This window comes from Rhamphochromis longiceps, linkage group LG11 (genome assembly GCF_057381845.1).
Source record: "Rhamphochromis longiceps isolate RC_006_pf linkage group LG11, R_longiceps_female_GT1.1, whole genome shotgun sequence".
Taxonomy (NCBI): domain Eukaryota; kingdom Metazoa; phylum Chordata; class Actinopteri; order Cichliformes; family Cichlidae; genus Rhamphochromis; species Rhamphochromis longiceps.
In genome coordinates this window covers 24,328,550-24,350,262 of record NC_140567.1, presented here as the reverse complement: position 1 = coordinate 24,350,262, position 21,713 = coordinate 24,328,550, and the positions used below count along the sequence as shown (strand labels likewise).

The following is a 21,713-nucleotide window of genomic DNA, read 5'->3' as shown; positions in this document are numbered from 1 at the left end:
TGTTGAACCTGCAGCCTGCAAAGAAAGGCTCTCTGTGCTCCCAAGAATCAAAGAGAAGGGGGCAAAGCAGGAGAGGTAAAGTGGAATCACACAGGAGGGTTTTATTTGCCATCAAAGAGCTGGAGAGCAAAGCATTTTGACAATATTTTATTTCAAATCTCTCATGTTAAAAACTTACAAGCTTTGAGACTTGATGCGTCGGGCTCAACAGAAGAAAAAAGATCACACAGTGAAACATCACAGAGTCGAGTCATTATGAATTAGGCTACATGAAGGTATCGTCAGGGGTATAGCTGGTACTACTGTATTATACACACACACAGTCATGATTACATATAGATTGCATCTATGGCACAATTTGGTTGAATTACTTCACAGTTATGCCTGCAGTTGAATAGTATTCAGGGAAAAGAGAGGAAAGTTGAGAGCAGTGGTGAAACCCCGTGAGGCCAAAAGAAAGACATCTTAGGCTGCTGATCCACAAAAGCTGTGAAATCAAAAAAATAGTCCCTGCATCTAACTAACTGTAGCTCTGATGGTTACAGAGAAGCTGCAGAGCGGTCAGGAAGGAGGTGTACGGAGGGCGTGTGTTTTGGAAGTGCTCGAATTGTGGCACAGTGTCTGTCATGAGCGCTGGGTGGGTCGAGATCAGACGTGCAGGTCATTACTCCACGTCGCCGGGCTCGCATGCTTCAATTTCCGAGACCAGCCGATGAGGAAAGAGTTTATACTGCAGCCACGTTGGCTCTGAAGAACGATAAGATTGCACAACTATTAGAAACACTTCATGGCGTTACAGATGTTAGTTACACGTGACAAAGAACCGGGCACGGCGGCTGGTGCAGGTTTACCAAGGTAGCAGGCTGGTGTCTGCAGCTTTCCATTAAAGCAGGTCTGGGTTGCGGTGAAGCTGCATTGCTTACGAGAATGTTTGCAGAAGAACGTCACGTTTTCCCCGTGGGGAACCATGGCATCTGTAACATCAAACGGCCAGCGTTTCACGCCACCAATCATCACGCGGCTTCGCTCGGCAGGAATGAGACAACGAGCTGTGAGGGTGACCAACAAGGTATGAAAGTATCATATAAACATCAGACACATAATGCTGTGTTTATTAATTGCCGTGTGTAGGTGCACATTTATTTGAGTTTCTAGGACTTTATGCAAATGTGTCTCTCTACATTTTACTTCAGCTTTGTTAAATAGTCCAGATATTAGATTGGATCGTTCCTCACCTCTACAGTGCGGGGGCGGCGCACTCCAGCTGCCATTGGACAGACAGGTGATCATCTGGGGTCCATCCAGGAGGAAGTTCTTTTTGCACAGGTAGTGGATGTCAAAGCCCACTTCATACTCAGTCTTTTGGACAGCCACTACATAGCCCTGCTCCACCTCTGTAGGAGGCTGGCAGTACACTTCTATTGAAGAAAGCAGGTTTATCAGTAAACTTAATCAGAAGGTTTGCTGACATTTAAAACACAGGAGCAGAGTTACTATTTCACAGGACAAATGCACAGTTGCTCAATTTTCCATCATTGTTTAAAACCTTGAAACTCCACTGAAGTAACCTCGCTCTTATCTTTAACATGTTTTAATAAATGACAGGCCCAGCCGTACTCCCGTTGGCCTGATTCGAGAACTATCCTCAAAGAATTTTCCATTTCTGTTAAACAGGCCATGAAATCCCAGGTTTGACCACACGATGGCAGAGAAGCACTGCAAAACGGAGCAGTAGCTCCTGAAAGATGCATGCCTGAGAGTGTCTGTGTGTTTCTGTCTGGCTTCTCTGATTCAGTATTTCTTAAATATCAGCTCTCAGAAATGCATGCATGCTACAAATGATGGAAAAACAAACCATTTCTGAGCTGATGTTATATTTAGACTCAGTTTGATCATTCGCTACCCAAGCATTTTCTGCTAACCTGCTAAAAAAATGGATGAAGTTACACTAAGAGTGAAGAAAACGTAGCACACATGCATGTTCACACATGATGGTTAGTCAGCACAGGACGCCCTGTACACTTACTTTTACAGATCGGGTGAGGATACTGCCAGGTCTGATTCTCCTGGCAGAAATTTTCCCTGCTCCCCACTATATCCGCCCTGCAGGAGAAAAAGGAAAGAGTGATGGAGACAGACGGTGGTGCGACATGTACAGTACTGACTAAATGTGATGGAGAAAAAGGTGTAAATGTTTCCTTTTTCCACCGTCTCTCTGTGAGAGTGACTAAATTTTGTGTGCACAGTTCTCTGGCTGACACATCCACTCAGGCTCATCTTATCCTGTGAGATGAGTCAGTGCGTAAAGGGGAGTCAATACAAGATTAGACTGTAATGACCTAGTTAGCTCAATGGAGAGATCGTCAGCTGGGAGATCAAAATGAATTCCCTGCCATTCATTGCTCATCACACCTCTGCTGTATTCAAGCCTTCCCTTCACTCCCTCCCTCTTCTTCACACTCCGTCTCCGTTCTCTCACTTCCTCCATTTCCATCTCTGTGGCATTTCAAGTTTTGAGACCCCCGCACATTCACACTCAACGTTAACCCTGCCCTCACCCAGACAGGCAGCTGTAGCGGATGGATGTTCCTACAGCAGCGTCTCCCTGAATGCTGAAGGTGTTGGTCACTTCCTCGGGCAGAGGGCAAGTCTGGACAGCAGCAAGTTCAGGTGACTCTGATAGTCAAAGAAGACAAGAGGCAGTGAATGGCAGGTTAAACATGCTATCTATAAAATACACTCACTGGCCACTTCATTAGGTACATCAGTTCACCGGTTTGATAATGCAAATATGTAATCAGCCAATCACATGGCAGTAAGCCAGTGCATTTGATCATATAGACATGATCGTGTCGACCTCCTGAAGTTGAAATGGAGCATCAGAATATGAAAGGTGTCTCAAGTGACTCTGTATCTGGTCTGTTTATTTCAGAAACTGCTGATCTACTGTGATTTTCCACCATAACCATCTCTAGAGTTTACAGAGAATGATCTGAAAAAGAGAAAATATCCACTCGTAGCCAGTTCTCTGGGTGAAAATGTCTTGTTGATGCCAACGGTCAGAGGAGAATAGTTCAAGCTGATAGTAGAACAACAGTAACTCAAATAACCACGTGTTACAACTAAGATATGCAGAAGAGCCTCTCTCAACGCACAGCGTTGAGCTACAGCAGCCATAACATATACTGCTCCTGTTACCTAAGAAGAGGAAACTGTGCCTTCAGTTCACTCAGGCTCACCAACGCTGGACTGTAGAAGACTGGAAAAAAAATGTTGCCTGATCTGATGAGTCTCGATTCTTGCCGCAACATTTCTTGCCTTGTATCAGCAGTTCGGGCTGGTGGTGGGGGTATGATGTTCCAGAGGGATATCCTTTAAATGCCAAAGTATACCAAAGTATTGTTGCTAACCATGTCCATCCCTTTATTGCTGCAGCAACAGTGGGATGCTGTCACGTCAATATGGACCAAAATCTCTGAGGAATCTTTCCAGCACCTTGATAAATCTATGCCACGAAGGATTAAGGCAGCTTTGAAGGTTAAAGGGGGTCCAGCTCAGTACTAGCAAGATGTAACCACAAAATGGTAAGTCAGTGTACAAAGTCAAAATACACACAGTCACCTTTGTCATTCTCCAAATGCAGTTTCTTTTCTGTATCTACTGGTACGCTGACTCTGAACTACACTTCATTGGCAAATATTGCACTTTTTAGGAAAAACATTAATATTATTATTGTGTTGTTGTTGCAGGATTTTTCAGTGGCAGAAAAGACCCAGTCTACTCTACTCCATTCATCTGCTAACTAACTATAATCACAGGCATTACAGACTGCAGGAGTACATATAAACATCTAAAGATCAGACTGCACAAAAGTGCACAAAACTGCAGTCATTGCAAGAGTAAAGCATTCAATAGCATACATGTCCTCATGCATTTGTTTCCAAGACATTAAGTATATTAAGTGAATGATAATAATGACTCACAATGACCCCAAAAAAGCCCTCGATTGAGTGACATAGATGTGATAAGAAAGGTAAAATCTACTATCAGAGTTTGCTATCAGAGTATAGTTTGGTTAGTTTTGGGCAATGACGACCTAATAGCTAGTTTTAGGAAAAGATGGTAGTTTGGGTTAAAATATCTGCGTCTTAAGGAGCCGCTGTGACAAAAAGCCCTGAATGCAAACTCGTCCCATGTGTGAAGAAAATCAAGAAAAAACCTGAAGGAAATGAAACAGGAAGAAAAACAGAGAGCAGGACCAGCCATCATGTCATCTCATTTGACTTGTGTTAACCAAGGTTTCCATATAGTTTGTGACCCACAGAGGCGTTTGACACAGTGTCTTGTTTTATTCAAGTTGAAACAGGCCTTCTTAGATAATAAATCAAAGTTCGACGAGCAGGTGAAACGCCGCCCCGCACGTCCCCGAGCTCACAGCTCTAACTGTGATTGTATAACACCTGGCATTGTTCATTCCTAGATGTTTGAGTGCCTCACGCTTGTGGAAATATAAATATCAAGAGTGGTGCTTGGAGAGAGGCTGGAGTGACCTGAGCTGCATCAAGCGCGGGGTTTCAAAACTGAACACGGCTTTGAAAGGTAGAGACAGCGCTCACCCGAGGGCTATCTTGGTATCTGAAACCGAGAAACGTTAATGTGAGAATGTAAAGGGACCTATGGGAGAGGGAGAGTTACGACTCTGTTTGGCTGCAGTTGAGAGCCCGAAGCAGAGTTCTGTTTTCACATACCGCCCTGCTCCTACCTTGTACCGCTGCCACCCACACAGGCTGCAGCACCAAAGTGCTATAAAGCAGGTATACCAAATTCATCTTCTAAAAACTGTAAAACTGTGATGTTTTTTTTTTTTTTTTTATTCAACGAAACAGCGCTAAATATGCACCAATTAGACCGAGATGAAAGATGTAACGGTACACCACGGTTCCCATATACTTTAGACCTCTTTATACTATGGGGTTTTTTTCCAATAAAAATATACACAGAGACATATCCACACAACACAAGCTGAAAAGCCTAGAGCTGCACACTTTCCTTGGCTCCTATTGTAGAGAGAGACCTTATCAGAGGCCTCGGATGGAAGCGGATGAGAGGAGAAAGAGATGAGAGGAAAAGAGGATGAGAAGAAAGAGCAGAGGAGAAGAGAACTGGGAACAGAAAGGCCTCGAGCAGCGTGAGCAAGAGAGCTTTCAGACTGTAATCTGTCGCCCACACACACAAGCACACACAAACACAGTCGTGTATCTGACTTCACAGCGCATTGACACATTAATTTCCTGGAGACTTATTTCAACCTCAACTATGACTACTATTTGCCTAATCCTGACCTAAACCCAACCTTACTCTACCCCTCACATTTATATGTTAAACTAGATTGATTTCAAATGCATTGATTTGATTTTTGTCCCCATAAGGAAGGCATGTCCCCAGCATGAGTAATGCTTGGACACACACACACACATCTACCTCTCTACGTGTTGTTAAACGCACACCCTCACTCACATCAGATCCGCATTCACACTCGCTCTCGCTGGCGCAGCGTGCACGCAGCTCCGTGCCACTTTGACAGTGATCTGCCGCCCACTGCCTCTCAGCAGGCACGAAGGAGCTCGGCTCACACTCTAACACACATGCAAAGGACACACAATACAAACACTCTCACACGCTCTAAACCCACCTACCTTCTGCCTGTCTCTCAGAAGGAGGATACTCTACGAGCGAGCTGAGAATTGTATCCTTATTTCATCTCTGAATTGGTGAAAAAATCCTGAGGGTGAGACTGAAACGCAGCAGGGTTGAGGATTTCTAGGAAAGCATGTAGCTGCAGGTGGGCGATGAATGTAACAGGCCTCAGACCTTTAAAGCTGAATTACATTGTTATCATGAGCGTTGACAGGTTGACCTAAGCAATAGTACTGATCAGGTCTGGGGAGATACTAAGAAGAACCTTATGTTGCACGCTGCAACTTTATAGAGGTGAAGTAGTGAGGATGCCTTTTGTTTGAATTCAATTCAGAATCAACGCTTATTTTTCTATATTTCATGAGACAGAAACATAAAATATCTGCAGCCCACAGTGCTTGCAGTGGCAGTGCAGTAGTCTTCAAGTGGGTTTGCTTTTTAACACCCTGTCTTCTGGGTTTTAACTTTGGATATGTAATAATTTAAATAAGCAATGTATTTTTTATAAACTCTGGAGTCTGTTGTCAGTTTACATTGCCGCTCACAAGCCTGATTCGAACAACACGGTTACCTTGGGGTAGAGAAGCACTTTGGTTGTAAATTAACACAAATCGAAGGCCTTTGAACTTGCTCTCTTTGAATTGACATTTGTTCTTCCCTCTCGCTCTTTCTCTGTTGTTAGCACGCTCGCCTTAGCACAAGAAGGTTCTGGGTTCAAACCTTCCCGAGGCTTTTCTGTGCAGAGTTTGCATGTTCTCTGTGTGTCTGCGTGGGTTCCCTCCAAGGACGCTGTCTTCCTCCCACAGAGCAAAGACAGGCATGTTAGGTTTCAAATGTATGGTTAAATGTGGCTTGCAGTCTAAAACGCTTTAAGTGGTCAGTAAGACCAGAAGAGTACTATATAAATGCCTTTCTGTTTCCAATACGCTGGTCACATGTTTATTATAGATCTAGTACCAACCTATATCTTTAAACACAGCATGAGCAAAGTTTTAGTTGAACCTGTGTTTATGCGTGATTACACTTTCAGGCCGTAATTAGTCTTTTTTGCCTTGTTGGTTTTTGTGGTAGGTTTATTTTGTCTAGCCTTACATTATAATTTTGACCATATGTAGACTGCATCTTGCCCTCTAGTTCAGCAGCAGCATAAATACAACTGAAACAAGCAAATAATGTTACAAACACAGTTTCCAAAAACACACACATGAGCTGCAGACAAGAAGCAAGTCTGCTATAGTGAGCACATTTTCATCTCAGCTCTTGTGTATGGTAGTCCTGTTGCTATGGAAGCCACTGTAATAAATAAATTGTCATCTATAAGTTAAAATTTCAGGTTATTATCTCAAATTTGTGACGTATTGACTCACCACTGAGGAAATAGACATTTTTGAGATAATAACTTTAAATTTTGACTCAGCTCTGCGTGGCAAAAAAATAAATAAATAAAAGATAAATCTCAGCGGAGGAAACAGGGAATCATCTGTTTATAGCACCAAATACACTGCCTACCTTTCTGCTTTCTGTGTGGCAGATCCTTCCAGCAGGTACTGGAGAGGAGGTGTGGTTTGTTCCCAATTAGCATCACTGGAAACACCTGAGCCCAGTGTGCCAATGATCTGTAAAAGCCCTCAGAGCTCAATTACTGTGTCTCTCCTTTGTAAGAGGCTGTTTTTGGTTGTAATTGCTCCTTAGTTTGTTTTCTTGCACTAAATAATGTTGCCTCCACCCCCAACAGGACTGACTTCATACACCATAGCTAGTTTTTATTCTTTCTTTATGTTTCTTTTATTAAAAATAAAATGTTTCTTTGTTGGCAGTTGTGTGCTTCTCCATTTCTGTCATGGCAGTTCAACATTGCTGATGTAATATTTTGACATTAAGTGTTTCTGATTTAGTTTAGAAGGCTATATAAATGCAAGATTCCTACAGAGGCTGCCATTAGTTTTATTTATCCATCCATTATCTTCCACTTATCCTTTTCAGGGTCGTGGGGGGCTGGAGCCTATCCCAGCTGTCTTAGGGCAAAAGGCAGGGTACAACCTAGACAGGTTGCCAGTCTGTTGCAGGGCTAACACATAGACACAGACAACCATTTGCACTCACGTTGGGCAATTTAGAGTTTTTCCATTAACCTAACCCCACGAACTGTGTGTCTTTGGACTGTGGGAGGAAGCCAGAGAACCCTGCAGAACATGCGGGTGTGTTTTGTACCATCATCTAACACAGTAACACAATAACTAATGAGTGATAAGAAATGTATGATCCATCTAGAAGGCTCACTAGCTGATTAGCAATATTATCTCTATCTAGCTTGAATTCTTTCTCTGGTGTTTTCTCATCTGCTTTAATGACTCGCTCACACTGTTTTTCTGTAACACTATGTTTTGCCACTAATTCAAATGTCAGTAAGTAAACAGTTGTAATTCTTCCACTTTCTGAGTTGGTCCATAAATTCCAGATTATTTGCCCTTACATGTAACGTGGCATTTATGAATCTTACGAAAGAATCCAAATGTTGGGATTATTCAACATGACCCATGAAGTAAAAAAGGCAGCTTGCGATGCTCTGGGACGTTCTACATTTTTGTTTTCTAAAAAACAAATAAAACATGCTTGTGTATCTTTGTGTTGAACTTGTTTACCTCTAAATGTTGCACACGTATATGTTCTTGCACACATATTTTTTGAAATGCATATTCTTTGTATTTAAGATAAGAAACATGTAAGACATACTGTATGCATGCACAGACACAGCTGTGTATTCAGCTTTTGTCTCCTTTTTAAAGTTCTCGACAGTTCAATGGTAAAATCTTCAGACCCACTCTGAATAACCGAGGCTCTGGTTGCTATGGTGATGGGGAGAATAGGTCCCAGTTGTGTAATGTCTACGTTGACACAAATCACAGAGGGGTTTCTGGATTTCTCGTCTCACATATACACCCACAAACAGCTGTGTGTGTTCACTGCATAGACCTCCAGCTGACCACTACCTGTCAGGAAGAAACCCGAACCAAAGAACATTTTCCCGTGACCTCAAACCTACCTGTGCAGATGGGCTCATCGCCACTCCACTGTCGGTCACCCTGACAACGGCGAATAGTGGCATCCATGCCGCTGGGCAATGTGAATCCTGGCTTGCAGCGCACTTCAAGCAGGGCAGAAAAGGAGTGAGTGGGAGAGAGGAGGCGAGCTTCTGCGTTTTCGCTGTGGGGTAGAGGCCAGGGACAAGTACGACCTGAGGATGAAAGAGATGGTCCAGAGAGAGGAGAGAAAACAAGAGGCAGGGAACAAAACAATTCAGAGAATGTGCAGGAGACAAATGAAAAGAGCACAAATGAGGCTGTATAATGAGTCTGGATACACGCACAGTGCTCCCTTTTACAGCACAGAAGCATAATAAAAAGCTTCTGTTCAGCACTGGCATAAGGCTTTTATTTTATTTTCCATCAAGAAACACACACACACTGATGTATGTTGGCACAGCTGCGTATGCGTACGCATTTGCACGCACACACACACACACACACACACACACACCCTTTTAATAGCTGAGCCCACAATGCTTTTCAAAGTGAGAACTGACAGCACACATGCATACAAATAGTTACCTGGAGCCACACAGCTGAGACCACACTGGCCGTCACACAGACACTGGCGTTTGCTGCCACAGTCACTGTCAGCTTTGCAGGGTCGTGGACACATCCTCCTTCCCTCCTCTCCCACAAGCCTCTCCGGACATGACCCTGTTGTGATACCCACACACTGTTACACAGTAATTGCCCCTTTGTTTACTCCTATTTCATTCATGGCCCCCCATAAAAAAAGGGAAAAAAAGACAAACGCTGTGTCGTAAAGAGATTTTGTTTGCCAATTCTGCTCTGTTTTCTCTGTGAAGGAAATCAAATTCAGTGTGGGTGGCCGGGCAAACACTTGCCACCCAGGTTGCAGAACGAAGAGGTTTTTCGATGGCGGGCTTTGCTGCTCTGTGCCTTTCAGCTATCAATCTTGTTCTTCACTGAAAAGTGAGTGTGTTTGTGTGAGAAACTTTATCTAAAATGCAATTCATGCAATTCTGAGTCATACATCATAAAAACCACAGTGAATTACTGTACATAAACATCAACATGACCTTGTCATTTGAGACGGAAAGGGGAGGGGATGTGGGGGAAACAAACTCGGTGCCCCATTTTTCGATTCTCAGAATGAAAATGTGTGCGCTGCTGTATTCACTCTGCTCAAAAGCACATGTGCACACAAAAAACATGAATGCGCAGCACATGATCGTTCCAGACATGGCATACATATTTAGCACCTATGATATTATATAACTAATTAGTCACTATGAAATGCAGGCCAGTATTATGGAAGACTTGGAACTGTTCATGTGAAGGTAAACAATGATCCAAAACAGCTTTGCAATCATTAACTACTGACTAGAAAGCCATACATTTATGATGTAGGCTACGTGCAAAATATACATACAAAATAAACATTAAAATAAAATCTTAGTTTCTTAATTAGTACACTATGACCAACATTTGCCACTTTCCAACTGACTAATTGCGTACGTCTGTATCCGAGCTATGTGCTCACCTAAATTTCAAACTACAACTTAGAGAAAGATGAAGCATTTCAGGGAAAATCCTAATGGCATCACTAAAGAGCATTCAGTCCAGCTGCGTTAACTGTGTATGCAGGGATCAGTGCTCTTCCAGGTGAAAGTGATGGAGGGCTTACCTGAATCCTGCAGGGATACGGTTCCAGTCAGAGCCCACATGGACAGCAGCAGCAGTGCACGGTCCATCTTTGGAGCGAGGATATGAGCAAGGGACACGCAGATGCAGCATTTTTAAGGAAGGGGGGAACAAAGGGTGGGAGAGGGGGAGAAAGAGGGAGAGGTCCAAAGAGAAAGAGAGGGAGAAGTGGAGAGAGAGAGGGTACAGCCCAGGAGCACACATCTGGTTCGTGTTGAGGAGGAGAAAAGTGAGGAAAATTCCACTCTGAAGGACCTTTCACCCATTTCTGTTGAGACAACAGATAAAGGGGGTGACATATGCATAACTACTGTCCACACAGAGAATTAACAAACAGGAAATGCTATAAAAGGAAGAAACTGATAGATTTGACTTTATATATTGAATGCAATATATATGTGTGTGTGTGTGTGAGCACCAAAGTAGGTCAGTGTGGCTTTTTTAATGCTTTATCTTACGCATAGCCCATCATATAAACTTTTTTACATTATCTTACCTTATATACTCTAACTCAGTCTCTTAAACGTAGTGTGCATTTAATTATAAAATGCATAAAACACTCTTTAAATTTATTTACAGGAACCAGAACTGCCTCAGTTGGGCAAGACTTGGTATTTGAACTGTTTTGCCAATTAAGGAATGTACACAATGTGAACAAACAGGGAGGATATCAAAACAACATGGTGCATTTCACCACGTATCACAGTCTGGTTATCAGCTTAAGTAAAAAATACCCTGAATTTTTAACCTTTGTCGTCTTGCCTTCAAAACTGGGCTTTGATTCAATTCTGGATTACTTGGAAGCAACCACAAACAGCGCAGTGATTAATGAGAACAATCTTTTATTTGTGTTTTTTTTTTTTTTTGGGGGGGGGCGGGGAGGAAATCTCATACTACATCCAAACAACCAGCACTGACTGGTGGGCTGGGCATCATCGACACTACTGATGCAGCAGGGCAGTTGATCAGTTAAGAGTCACTATAAGAGTTATCAACCACATCGGTGAAGATACAGGAGACTAAAATCCTGTTAGGAGAGCAAACAATCACTGAATGAGGTGATAAAGGCAGATAAACCAACAAGGAGCGTATCAGTAGTGTGCACAGTCCATGCACAGGTGAGAAAACGGTCATGATGAAAGGTCAAGTTGGTCTGAGTGAACATCATGTTCAAGTTACTGAGCCACGTTTGTGAAATCCCCGGTCAAAGAAAACAGAAGTCTCTGTAGAAGAAGTGGATAGATGTGGGTCCGAAGACAGGTGCAAATAGCCGAGACTGGGGTTGTTTTGTTTTGTTTTTCCATTTGAAAAGTCTTTCTGAGGAACACTGAAGATCAAAGATGTTTCAAGGTGCAACAGATCATCCAAAGAAAGAAAAAAAAACATTCAATAATACAGAACAACAACAATAAGAGGGATAATCATAATAATCATAACAATAATAATAGTTGTAATGGTAACTACTCATCATGGTCATTGGAGGATTAAAATCACACTATTACTAGTCGTCCCTCCCCCAGGGAACATAACATAGTGTACCATGCCCCTGTGTAGGTGTTGTTGGGTACACAGAGAAGTTCATAGATACAGTAAAAAGGAAGGAGCAATAACAGGATTGAAAAAGCACTAAATAGCAACAAGTTTCGTGGATCGACATAGGATCAACATTTTGGCTTTTATTTCTCCCAGAAATCTGAGAAATTAACACATTCCACTCAATGGGGGTACTCAACCCATCTCCTGGAATACATCAAATACACAAAATAGTAGAGGCCTATCCAATATACACAACAATTCCCCTCCCTTCCCCCCACCACACCCCTGTAATAATGCTAATTAAAGTGTGTTCAGTAAAGTAACAACGTGTGTTTTTACAGGGACGATTGATTACTACTGCAGAATATGTTACAACACTGAGATTGAACTGCTCTGTGCACCTTTCAGGTGCAAGAGAGTCACAAAGACAAAATGCATTGGGAAGAGTTTGCACATAACTGTCAAAGGACTGCCTGCAAGTGGGAGCAGACAGAAATAGAGACATCGGATATAGAAACAGGGGAGCAATTCAAAGAGAGGATGAAGAGGAGCAGAGTTACCCAGGGCATCACAACAGGCTTCCACAGGCTCGGGAAATATCTAAAAACACCAGAGCAGATTGAAAGCACTTCCACTGGGATAGTGAAAAAGTAAAAGAGCAATACACAGAAATATGGGCTAGAGGAAGATGTACCAGTCTCATAAAGTTAAAACCAAGGTAAAAAGAGCTAATATTGTTAGAAGGGGGAAGGGGGGGTGACGTTGTTCTAATAGAAAATAATATACGAGACTGGCCAAGAGGATAGAGCTGGGCTGTATACATAGTGTCTCTCATTCTGTCTCCCTCAAGCATCCCCAGTGACAGAAACATAAAAGGAAACAAATTAAGTGCTTGAATAAAATCCACAAAATGTCGAACTACACGTCTTTAAGATAATTTTGCTCTCTATATTACAATTGTTACATGCCTTCTCAACCCTGCTGCTGCATCCTGGCTATAATTATAAACACAAAAAAACAAAAACAAAACCATCGATGGCTGACAACCTGTTAAGCATCTCCTGACTCAACTATGATAAAAAGATATTTACCGCAGCTTTCCCCCATCTCTGTGTCCCCATCATGTAGAAAATATACAAAATTATTCTGTAATTTGCTCTCCCTCTAATTTTTCTGAAGTATTATAAAAATATACAATTCTCCAATAACAAAACTCTTAAAAGTCACATCTTTCATCTGTTAAATTATTCTCTCTGTCCGCCACTTTTAAGAGCCGACACCTCAACGAAACAAGACACCTGAGCTTCAATGCACAAACCTTCTCCTCGTCTTATACATTCATCATCAACATCATCATCATCATCATTATAATCATAATCAGCTTGACCCCCTTTATGTCCATCAGGTTACCCCAGAAATTCAGAGTCTTAGATTGAATCCAGCTTATATTTCTCCTCGTCCTAATTCTTCTCCGCGCTGCCATCACTGGTCAGCGAGACGGTTTTCGTATTTACTAAGTATGTTACGACACCGGCCCAGTTCCTTCCTCATCTCGGCCACTTCCTGTCGGAGGGCGGCGTTCTCTCGCTCCAGGTAGGCGGCGCGCACTGATATCTGGTTCTCCTTGAGACGGCGGGCGTCCCGGGAGCGCTTTGCCGCTTCATTGTTTTTGTGCCTCCTGCTCCAGTACTTCTCATCCTACAAAAGGACCGAAGAAAAAAAACAGCACATATGGATTATTCAGCATCCACCAATGCAATCCACTTATTTTTATTGGGGAATTTCACGATTATTAGGTATAAAATGTATAAAGAAAAGAATCAGTGAGTGTTCTGATTTGTTTCTTAAGAAGTGTGTAGTGTTTTTTCTAGCTTAACTTCTACAGCTATGTGGGTGTTTGGCAATGAAAAGACACTTCTTTGTCGTTGTTGTTTATTTGCATACCACATCCTCAGAATTTGGTTACTGGTTACTGTCTGACAGCAAATAAAGTAAGCAAACAACCTGCATGTGCCACACACAGCTGCTAAAAACTGAATTGCTGTCTTTTTTCTGGCTGTAGAATATTTTATGGACTTCCATAAACTACAGAGTGAGGATTTGCACAGTTTATGATTCTTTATACTCAGTTACAAGTCATCAATCTTATAACTTATACTGGGCTTTTTGTTTATGTAATCTCTGTTTTTATTTTGCAGCTCCTGTGTTTGTTGCTTGTCCATTATCGGATGCCCTCATTGTGAAACTGTTCTGCCTTTTACACTGTTTTCATTAAACTGAAGCGCTAACAATGTAAAATATAAATGCAGACCCAGGCGTGTGCTCATTTCTGATAAAAATAAATATATCAGGTAAACAGCTTAGCTCTCGCCAGTATTTTCCTCAACTGATCATTTTCCATGATCATAGCTGGATAATTGCCCCATTAGTCATCGGATAAATGAATCTCAAACAATGTGGACAGTGTATTAACCATTTGAGCCTCTCAAGGCTTTATCTCTGGTAAATCTAGATGGCATTTTCACTATTTTATGACATTAAAATCATTCGATACAAATTTTTAAAATAACCGATTTAATTACTATTTATCTGCTTTCAAACTACTTCAGTCTCAGGGCATAAACTGCATGTAAGCCACTTGCATCAATGCTGTGAATACCTCAGCAGCCTCACCTTCATGTTATCGGGTACCAGGATCTTGCGTGCCTTCTTGATCATTGGCTGGGGCTTGAGCTCATCCTCGCTGAAGGAGTGCCTTCGCGGATCAAAGTTCTGCTCTTCCGACGTGTTGGACATAGCCATGTCTGAAGAATCCATGTCAAACATTCCAATCACATCTGGCCCATTCCCAGTGGGTGTGAGCAGAGGCGGACAGGAGGATGAAGAGGAAGAAGAGGGTGACTCACAGGAGTCATTCATTCTCCTTTGACTCCCTAGAATTAAAAAGAAGATAAACCTAAGTACACTAAACACTTTGACAGTTTTAGTGGAAGACGTTTTGACACTTTTTGACAGATCAGCCACAAAAATAAAAAAAACAATATGCAGCACTCCATGATAACCACCAGATGGCAGCAGAGAGCTACATTGTTAATAAAAACAAACATTGCTTTGGCCTTAACCAAGAGTTGGCTGGTATTCAGTGAGCTTTCACTGGCAGATAAAAGATTTCATAGTCAAGGTAATGTTTAAAGTATACTACAATAGCAAATGCAATATAATTCAATCATGTAATCTACAAATATTTAGTGCACAGATTTGTGGATGTAACTAAGCAACAAGCTGTTTAAAGCAATACCTAAATTAATTAATTGAAAGCCAATGCTAGCTGTCTCAGTAAGATTTTAGCCATCTTGTGCCAAAAACATAGCTTCAATGCACCTTGGCACAGATTACCCACATCTTTAATACACTAATGGGGGAGTGGAAACTTTTTTTTCTTCAATATTTACCCTTATTTGTTTTGTCAGTAATGGAGGAAAGCATTTCATTATTTTTAAACAAGTGTTCACTTTGTTGAGATCTGATTACTGATCTTTTAACCTCTATGGATGGAGGTACTATCTATCTTTTTATCAGGGTGGAAAGACTTCATCATGAGATAAAGGTAACCTCTCAGAAAAGCTGTGCCATGTCAGAAATGGGTGCAGATTTCCTCTTCATTTCTTACCCATCTGTATAATTTATTATGCATCTGTCGATAATGGGAAACTAACATCAAATTAGTTCTTTATATGTCCCACTGAGTGTGCTACTGATAAAATAAAAACATAACCACAGTCTTGATGTGAATCCTCTGGTCCACAGGCTTTAAGAATATATAACACACAATCACCACTACACAAAACCTCTTGGCCCAAAGCATAACCTTGACAAATTTTATCACATGAACTGCTGAAAATGTACTTGTGGACCAAAGCTCACAACCAGAACAAATGCAGATAGAAAAATCTATAAGCGGAAATGTTATATAATGTGTTCTCCCTCCTCTCCAATCCAGTTTCTTTAAGTGGGGCCGGTATAGGGTGATGTGCCAGCCCACCCCCCTGTAGGGCCAATGCACCTTACTCGACTGGCTTTTCTTTCAAAGAGCACAAGCCTCCGTTAAACTTCTATGTGAATCCAGACAGCTCAGTCATCATCCTTGTTGTGAATGTATAAGCCTGTCCACATGCAAGTGAGGCAATTTAACAGAGATGTCAACTTGACTCAAAGCTCCTCTATGTGTTAGCTGGATACCTAACAAGGTATCTACTTAACACAGCACTGCAGCCTCCCAAATATGGACAAATATCAAACCCAGGGTGAATATAATGAATATTTAATGTAGTTTAATAAAAAAAACAAGCCAGCAGGTTGTTGGTCTGTATGTGCTGCCAGCTGCTAACTATATTACCTGTGGATCTGTAGTATAACAGAACCTACAGCATGAGTAATGGCTATATAATAGACAGGTAATGTGAGGCCATATTTTGACACCAGGTGAACACTGTTCACTCACACTCCCTTGGCAATGCCTCCGTACTATAATAAAACTATTTAAAGTGGTAGATGCACCGGGGCACAATCAGCAGTCAGATCTACGTATTGCTGAAAGCTCTTGTGGATATGGTTAACCGAGTGTCGTGCTGCTTAAACCCAACAGCAGGAACTAGGTAGTGCCACCACCTGTTGTGGTGCTTTGTTGGAGTGAAAACCTAAAGACCCTGCAGTTTACTGCTACCTCTCACCTCTGACTTTCGGGCAGCTCTGGAACGCAGATTTGCCAAGGAGATTTGGTGCATTTTTCGTTCACATGTTTCCACCGTTAAATAACAGCAGGATTTCATTTTTGATTACATGGCCCGACATGTGCCCTCACACTTTCCAGAACTTGTACAACAGCATTCCAAGAAAGCCCAAAACCGTTGCGAAGGTAAACAGGGGTCATTCTCCTTGGTTACCTAATAATTGTTCATCGTTAGGCCGTCTGATATTTTGTGAGTACATTTGTGATGTTGCAGTTTAGCATTAAAAGGAGGCAAATAGCATCTAGACGTAATTATAAGACTTTAAACAAAGGGACATTGATCAAAATGCACAAGCCTTTATCATGCAGTATAAATGTCTTATCGGAGTTTATGAACGAGTGCTTTGTAACTGAAGGAGTGAATTAAAGGTCTTCAGTCAAGATCCCATAAAGTATAAAGCTCCCCTCTTGATATCAGTGCACTTATTGTCATTCACTGGTGATCATATGTTCGGTGTGAAGTCCAGCAGGCACAGGGAAACTCTTCCTGTTGTCCCCCCCCCCCCCCCCTCCTTCTCCTCTGTGGACTCCTCCTACACGTCTGCTGGCCCTGCCTCTAGTTCTCTCACTCCAGTACTCCCAGCCTCTGCACGTGTAATGACGCGTGCACATGGCTGTGGCGTGTGAAGTGGGGAGAGATTTAAAGACACGCAACCGCAAACACTCCACACACACTGCTGTCTCTCTCTCTCTCTCTCTCTCTCTCTCTGTGTACTGTTTTGACCCTGCTTCACAATCATTATTGGCCGGGAGTGAATGCTGATTGTGTTGTACACTGCAGTGCACAGATCACATGCCAAACTACACCAAACTCTCTTGTCATAGCTATGAAGTTGATTCATCAAATAGCTCAGGACTCCTTATTTTGCTTTACCTATTTTTTTTTCAAGTTCTTCACTGCTCTTCAGCTTTTTGTTTTTCTCCCAATCAGTTTTTACCTTGCAGCCATGCAACCAAATGGTCATGGTTTCATGGTTAAGGTGCAAATTTTAAACTCTGTTTTCTTTTTAAAGCTTACTTTGTTTACATAACCATGTGATCTCACGGCCTCAGCTTGACCCCACAGGACAGCGAAATGTTTGATTGCCATGATAGTCACTGTGAAGCAAGAACAGTTGAAGTCCTGAATCATTAGCCCACACTCCACATAACCCTGTTTACATCACAACTATTGTTATTAAACCGAAAGGTCTGCTAGTCGACCAGCAGCAGGTGAAACTTTGTCAACTCTGAAAAGCTTGGAAACCATTTTCCACGACTGTTGCTGTGAGGTGATCTTGACAATCCCTAGATAATAACCAGTCTCTGCACTGGCCATAACAAACTAGTCGATATTAGTCAACTCACCATGCAGGCAGTCAGTTCCTCCTGGAAGATTCTGTGGCTGAGCCACCTCCAGACCGATAAGAGATGGAGAAGAAGAGGTAGAAGGTGGTGAGGATGAAGATCCAGGTGGGGATGAGGGTGGTAGGCACTGGGAGCTCTGGTTGGGCACAGCTGACTGCGGGCTCTGTGAGGGAATCTGGGCTGAACAGGAGCTGTTGTTGTTATTGTTGTTGTGCATGCTGCCCATTCCATTTTCAGTTAGAAACTCCTCCAAGTCCATATACTGAAGCTGGAAGAGGCCCCCATCCGCAGGCACAGTGCGATCCCACAAAAGAGGCCCCAGGAACTGGTTGAAGTTTCCTCCTCCATTTCCACCTCCTCCACAGCCATTACTGCTATTACTGTTGACTATTCCACTTCCATTCCTCATTGGGCACACTCCCAAGGAGTCCTCATCGAGGTCCAGTCTGTCTTTGTCTGCCAGATGGGAATAAAAAGCAGACTTATTAGTGGAATATAAAAATGACGATGCTTACTTTTGGTGTCACTTTAACAGGTTTCAGTGGACAAGAAGGTGGCCTTGGGATAGTTCACGCTTCGGCTGCTTTATGCTAAAAATCAGCTCTTCATATTTGCACAGAACTAAATGGCACTTCTACAAAATCCCCTTCTCCGCCTATCTCTCATACAATCACACACAGAAACACAGATGGGCCCAGATGGTAGCTGAATTGCAGCATTAACCAACAGCCAAAACCGATTTGCTGTCATAACGTATACACAAACTCCAGAACAAATCTCACAATAGCCAGGGATACATTTGGCAGAGAAAACGCACCCAGAACGCATGCTTGTATGGGTTTAGATTTACAGCTAAACCAAAGCATGTTATCACCCAGTGTAATCTAGATCCTAATTTGAAGTTGCATCAGGGATTATAATTCAGCTCATCTGGCCATGGTCACTGAGGAGTCATCCTGAGCACATGTCCTGGGGCATGAAACCTTTGTGGCCTTTACATATGAAAAATTACTAATAGTGGTACATATTTTTATACAACAGTAATAGTGGATGGAAAAGATTTATCCATGCTTTTCCACTGCGTAGAGAAGAAGGCAGATTATGCTGATAAAGCAACACTTTGACCTTTTATTAATTAAATTCACAGAAGGGTCTCACCTTTCGAATCGCATGAGTTCTTTAAACGCTGGTCTCCTTTCATGGGGTGCTGCAGGAGGGATTTCAGACCTGCCATAGAGTTGAGGTGCCCCCCTGTCAGGGAGCCTCCAGGTTGAGTACAGCTTCCAAACTGTGGGCTTGCCCCAGCTGGGAGGTCTGGGGTCGGAAGCTGGGAGAGTTGCCTGGACATCCTGGACCAGACGGGTTGCAGAAACACACCTGGGGCACTTGAAAGGGCTAGGCGAGCTGACAGGAGTACCTACCAATGGGACAAGCAGGCTGGATGACTGTGGCTGTGAGCACAGGAGGGGTGGGGTGGTGGGCAAATACAAGAAGGTAGTTTTGAGACTTATCTATGCAGAATAGAGCATCTGTTATATTGTAATTACAGTCATGACATTGGCATGGCATTATGTCAGAAAGTTTCAATTACACACGCAAACTCTTACCTTTCACTTGTAGATATAAAGAGTTCTTTATTTCCCTGCAAAAATATTTTCCTCGAAGTACTCCATTGCCTTTGGATGTTGTAGATGAAGCTGTTATTCTCGGAGAACAGTGTGGGAGGGACAGTCAGACCATCTGATTAGGAATACTGTCCATAATAAAACTGCAAAGGCGTGAAAATTCCGCACACACACTTTGCACGCACAAGAAAAAATATTACAGTAAAAACTTGAAGAGCGATATCCCGAGTTAGTGGTGCGGTAATTTAAAAAGAAATGCTTATAATAATGAAAGAAGATCGCAGAGAGAGACTTCCTCCGTCAAAACAAAACTGTCGTGGAGAAAGAGGAGCATTAAAAAAAAACAGCCAGCGACGCGAGCTGTACGTGGTCAGATGACAAGTTGTATTGCTGCTTCTCTGCTGTCGCGCTCTGCTGTCCCTCGGTGGGGAGGGGGTGGTTGGAGAGGCTGGAGGGGGTCGTTTCCTCTTTCTGTCTGTACTTTTTTTTTTCCATCCGGTGGATCCAGTCACGGGCGCACGGGCTCGGATCTGTGTTTGGGCCGCGCGACGTACTCCTCCTCCTCCCGTTTCTCTTTCTCTCAGCTGGAATGGACACGGGCAGTTCACGTGACGTCACACCTCGAGAGAGGGGCGGGGCCCGGCTTTAACCGATCTCTCAATTTTCGCCTAAATTATTTATGAGGACACACCTACCCCTCGTGCCACACCTCGAGGGGAGCAGCAGGTTGTGTTGTTTTTCCCGACAGGTACAACCACAATTATTTTTGTAAAAAAAATAAAAATCAAACAAGAAGCAGGAAATATGTAAATTAGTCTCAGCGTCACCATGGTGATGGGAAAGAAACCATGAGAAACAGCTAACTGTGCTGTAAGCTGGGGGTTAATGGCGCTTAGGCTCGCGCTCTCCGTTGGAGCATAATTTGGCTTTCTCTAATATTCAGGCACTGCTGCATGACTTTTCCAGCTTCCTTGTAATCCACGGAAAACGTGAGTGCGCCGTTTTTTCAGGCGAGAGGAACGCTTCTGCACGTTGCCTGCCGGCGTACAATAGCAGCTCAGGCTCACGTGTATGAGGCACGCGGAGACGAGGCCCGTCTGCTCACAGCTCGGGCACTGATAGGCCCGCGGAGAGCTGCTGCTCCGCCCTTGCGCCGGAGCCGATTGGGCAGAAATAGGTCGGACAAGCCCGCCCGCTCGGATTCCCTCCCGGTGCATGCTACTGCCGCGTGAGACCGAGCAGCTCGAAATACAAAAAAAGCGCGAGGGTTGTCTTGTCTACTGTACAAGTTGAAAAGCACATGCAAAACAATGCATGCAGCAGGAATTCATCCCCTTTGATTTTTTTCCTCCAGAGTTAGACATGCAGAAGTTGACGTAAATAGATTACAGACAGACCAGCATACAAAAGACGCATTGAGTAATTGCATTTGAACAATATGCCCTGAAAATAAATAAGTGAATGCAACTGGAGGCAGGATCACTGGAGGAGGAGGAGGCAGCCCTGTGTTCAGCCCTGTCCCGAGAGTCCCTTTTTTTTAATGATTATTTTTCCGAATTAACCTATCAGACTCCAGTCTTGTCCAGCTGTGTTCTCCCAAGATTATAACCACGTGTCACCCCCACATAAAAAATATCAGAGTGGATGAATCATCATTTTTTGTGTCTGCAAGCAAGCCAGATCATCAGCATGAATTAAACCTCACAACACTTAAAGAGTTCTTAAATTAAAAAAAAAAAATATATATATATATATATATATATATATATATATATATATATATATATCTGCGGACAATTTATGCACAGAATGCACAGAAATCTGCTTATAAACCACATTAATTTCCAGAGGGGAAAAGGTGCTTTTAAATTAACTATGGGTTACTGAATCTGGTCGCTACAACAATCTTTTTTGTTTCATTAATCTGGAGCAGACAGCCACACAGCACCAGCGTCTCCAGTCCAC

At 42.7% G+C, this 21,713-nt stretch overlaps 2 protein-coding genes across 3 annotated transcripts; both read right to left on the bottom strand.

The window, feature by feature from the left end:
- Positions 1–131: 131 nt before the first annotated feature.
- Positions 132–10,590, bottom strand: ntd5 (ntl-dependent gene 5). The gene is made up of 8 exons (XM_085423147.1): positions 10,435–10,590; positions 9,306–9,440; positions 8,741–8,932; positions 2,559–2,676; positions 2,027–2,103; positions 1,236–1,418; positions 852–1,049; positions 132–747 (listed from the first exon to the last, which is right to left on the bottom strand). Exons 1-8 carry the CDS (start codon positions 10,499–10,501, stop codon positions 665–667), a joined length of 1,053 nt encoding a protein of 350 aa, XP_085279273.1. The 5' UTR covers positions 10,502–10,590; the 3' UTR covers positions 132–664.
- Positions 10,591–11,285: 695 nt separating this feature from the next.
- Positions 11,286–21,488, bottom strand: dbpb (D site albumin promoter binding protein b). 2 transcript variants are annotated; one of them, XM_085423145.1, is made up of 5 exons: positions 19,731–21,488; positions 19,282–19,574; positions 18,124–18,579; positions 14,661–14,920; positions 11,286–13,685 (listed from the first exon to the last, which is right to left on the bottom strand). In XM_085423145.1, the coding sequence occupies exons 2-5, from the start codon at positions 19,469–19,471 to the stop codon at positions 13,470–13,472; spliced, it is 1,122 nt and encodes a 373-aa protein (XP_085279271.1). In that variant the 5' UTR covers positions 19,472–19,574; positions 19,731–21,488; the 3' UTR covers positions 11,286–13,469. The 2 variants fall into 2 exon arrangements, with proteins under 2 accessions (XP_085279271.1, XP_085279272.1); XM_085423146.1 differs by having other exon boundaries at positions 19,282–19,540.
- Between the last annotated feature and the right edge of the window lie 225 nt (positions 21,489–21,713).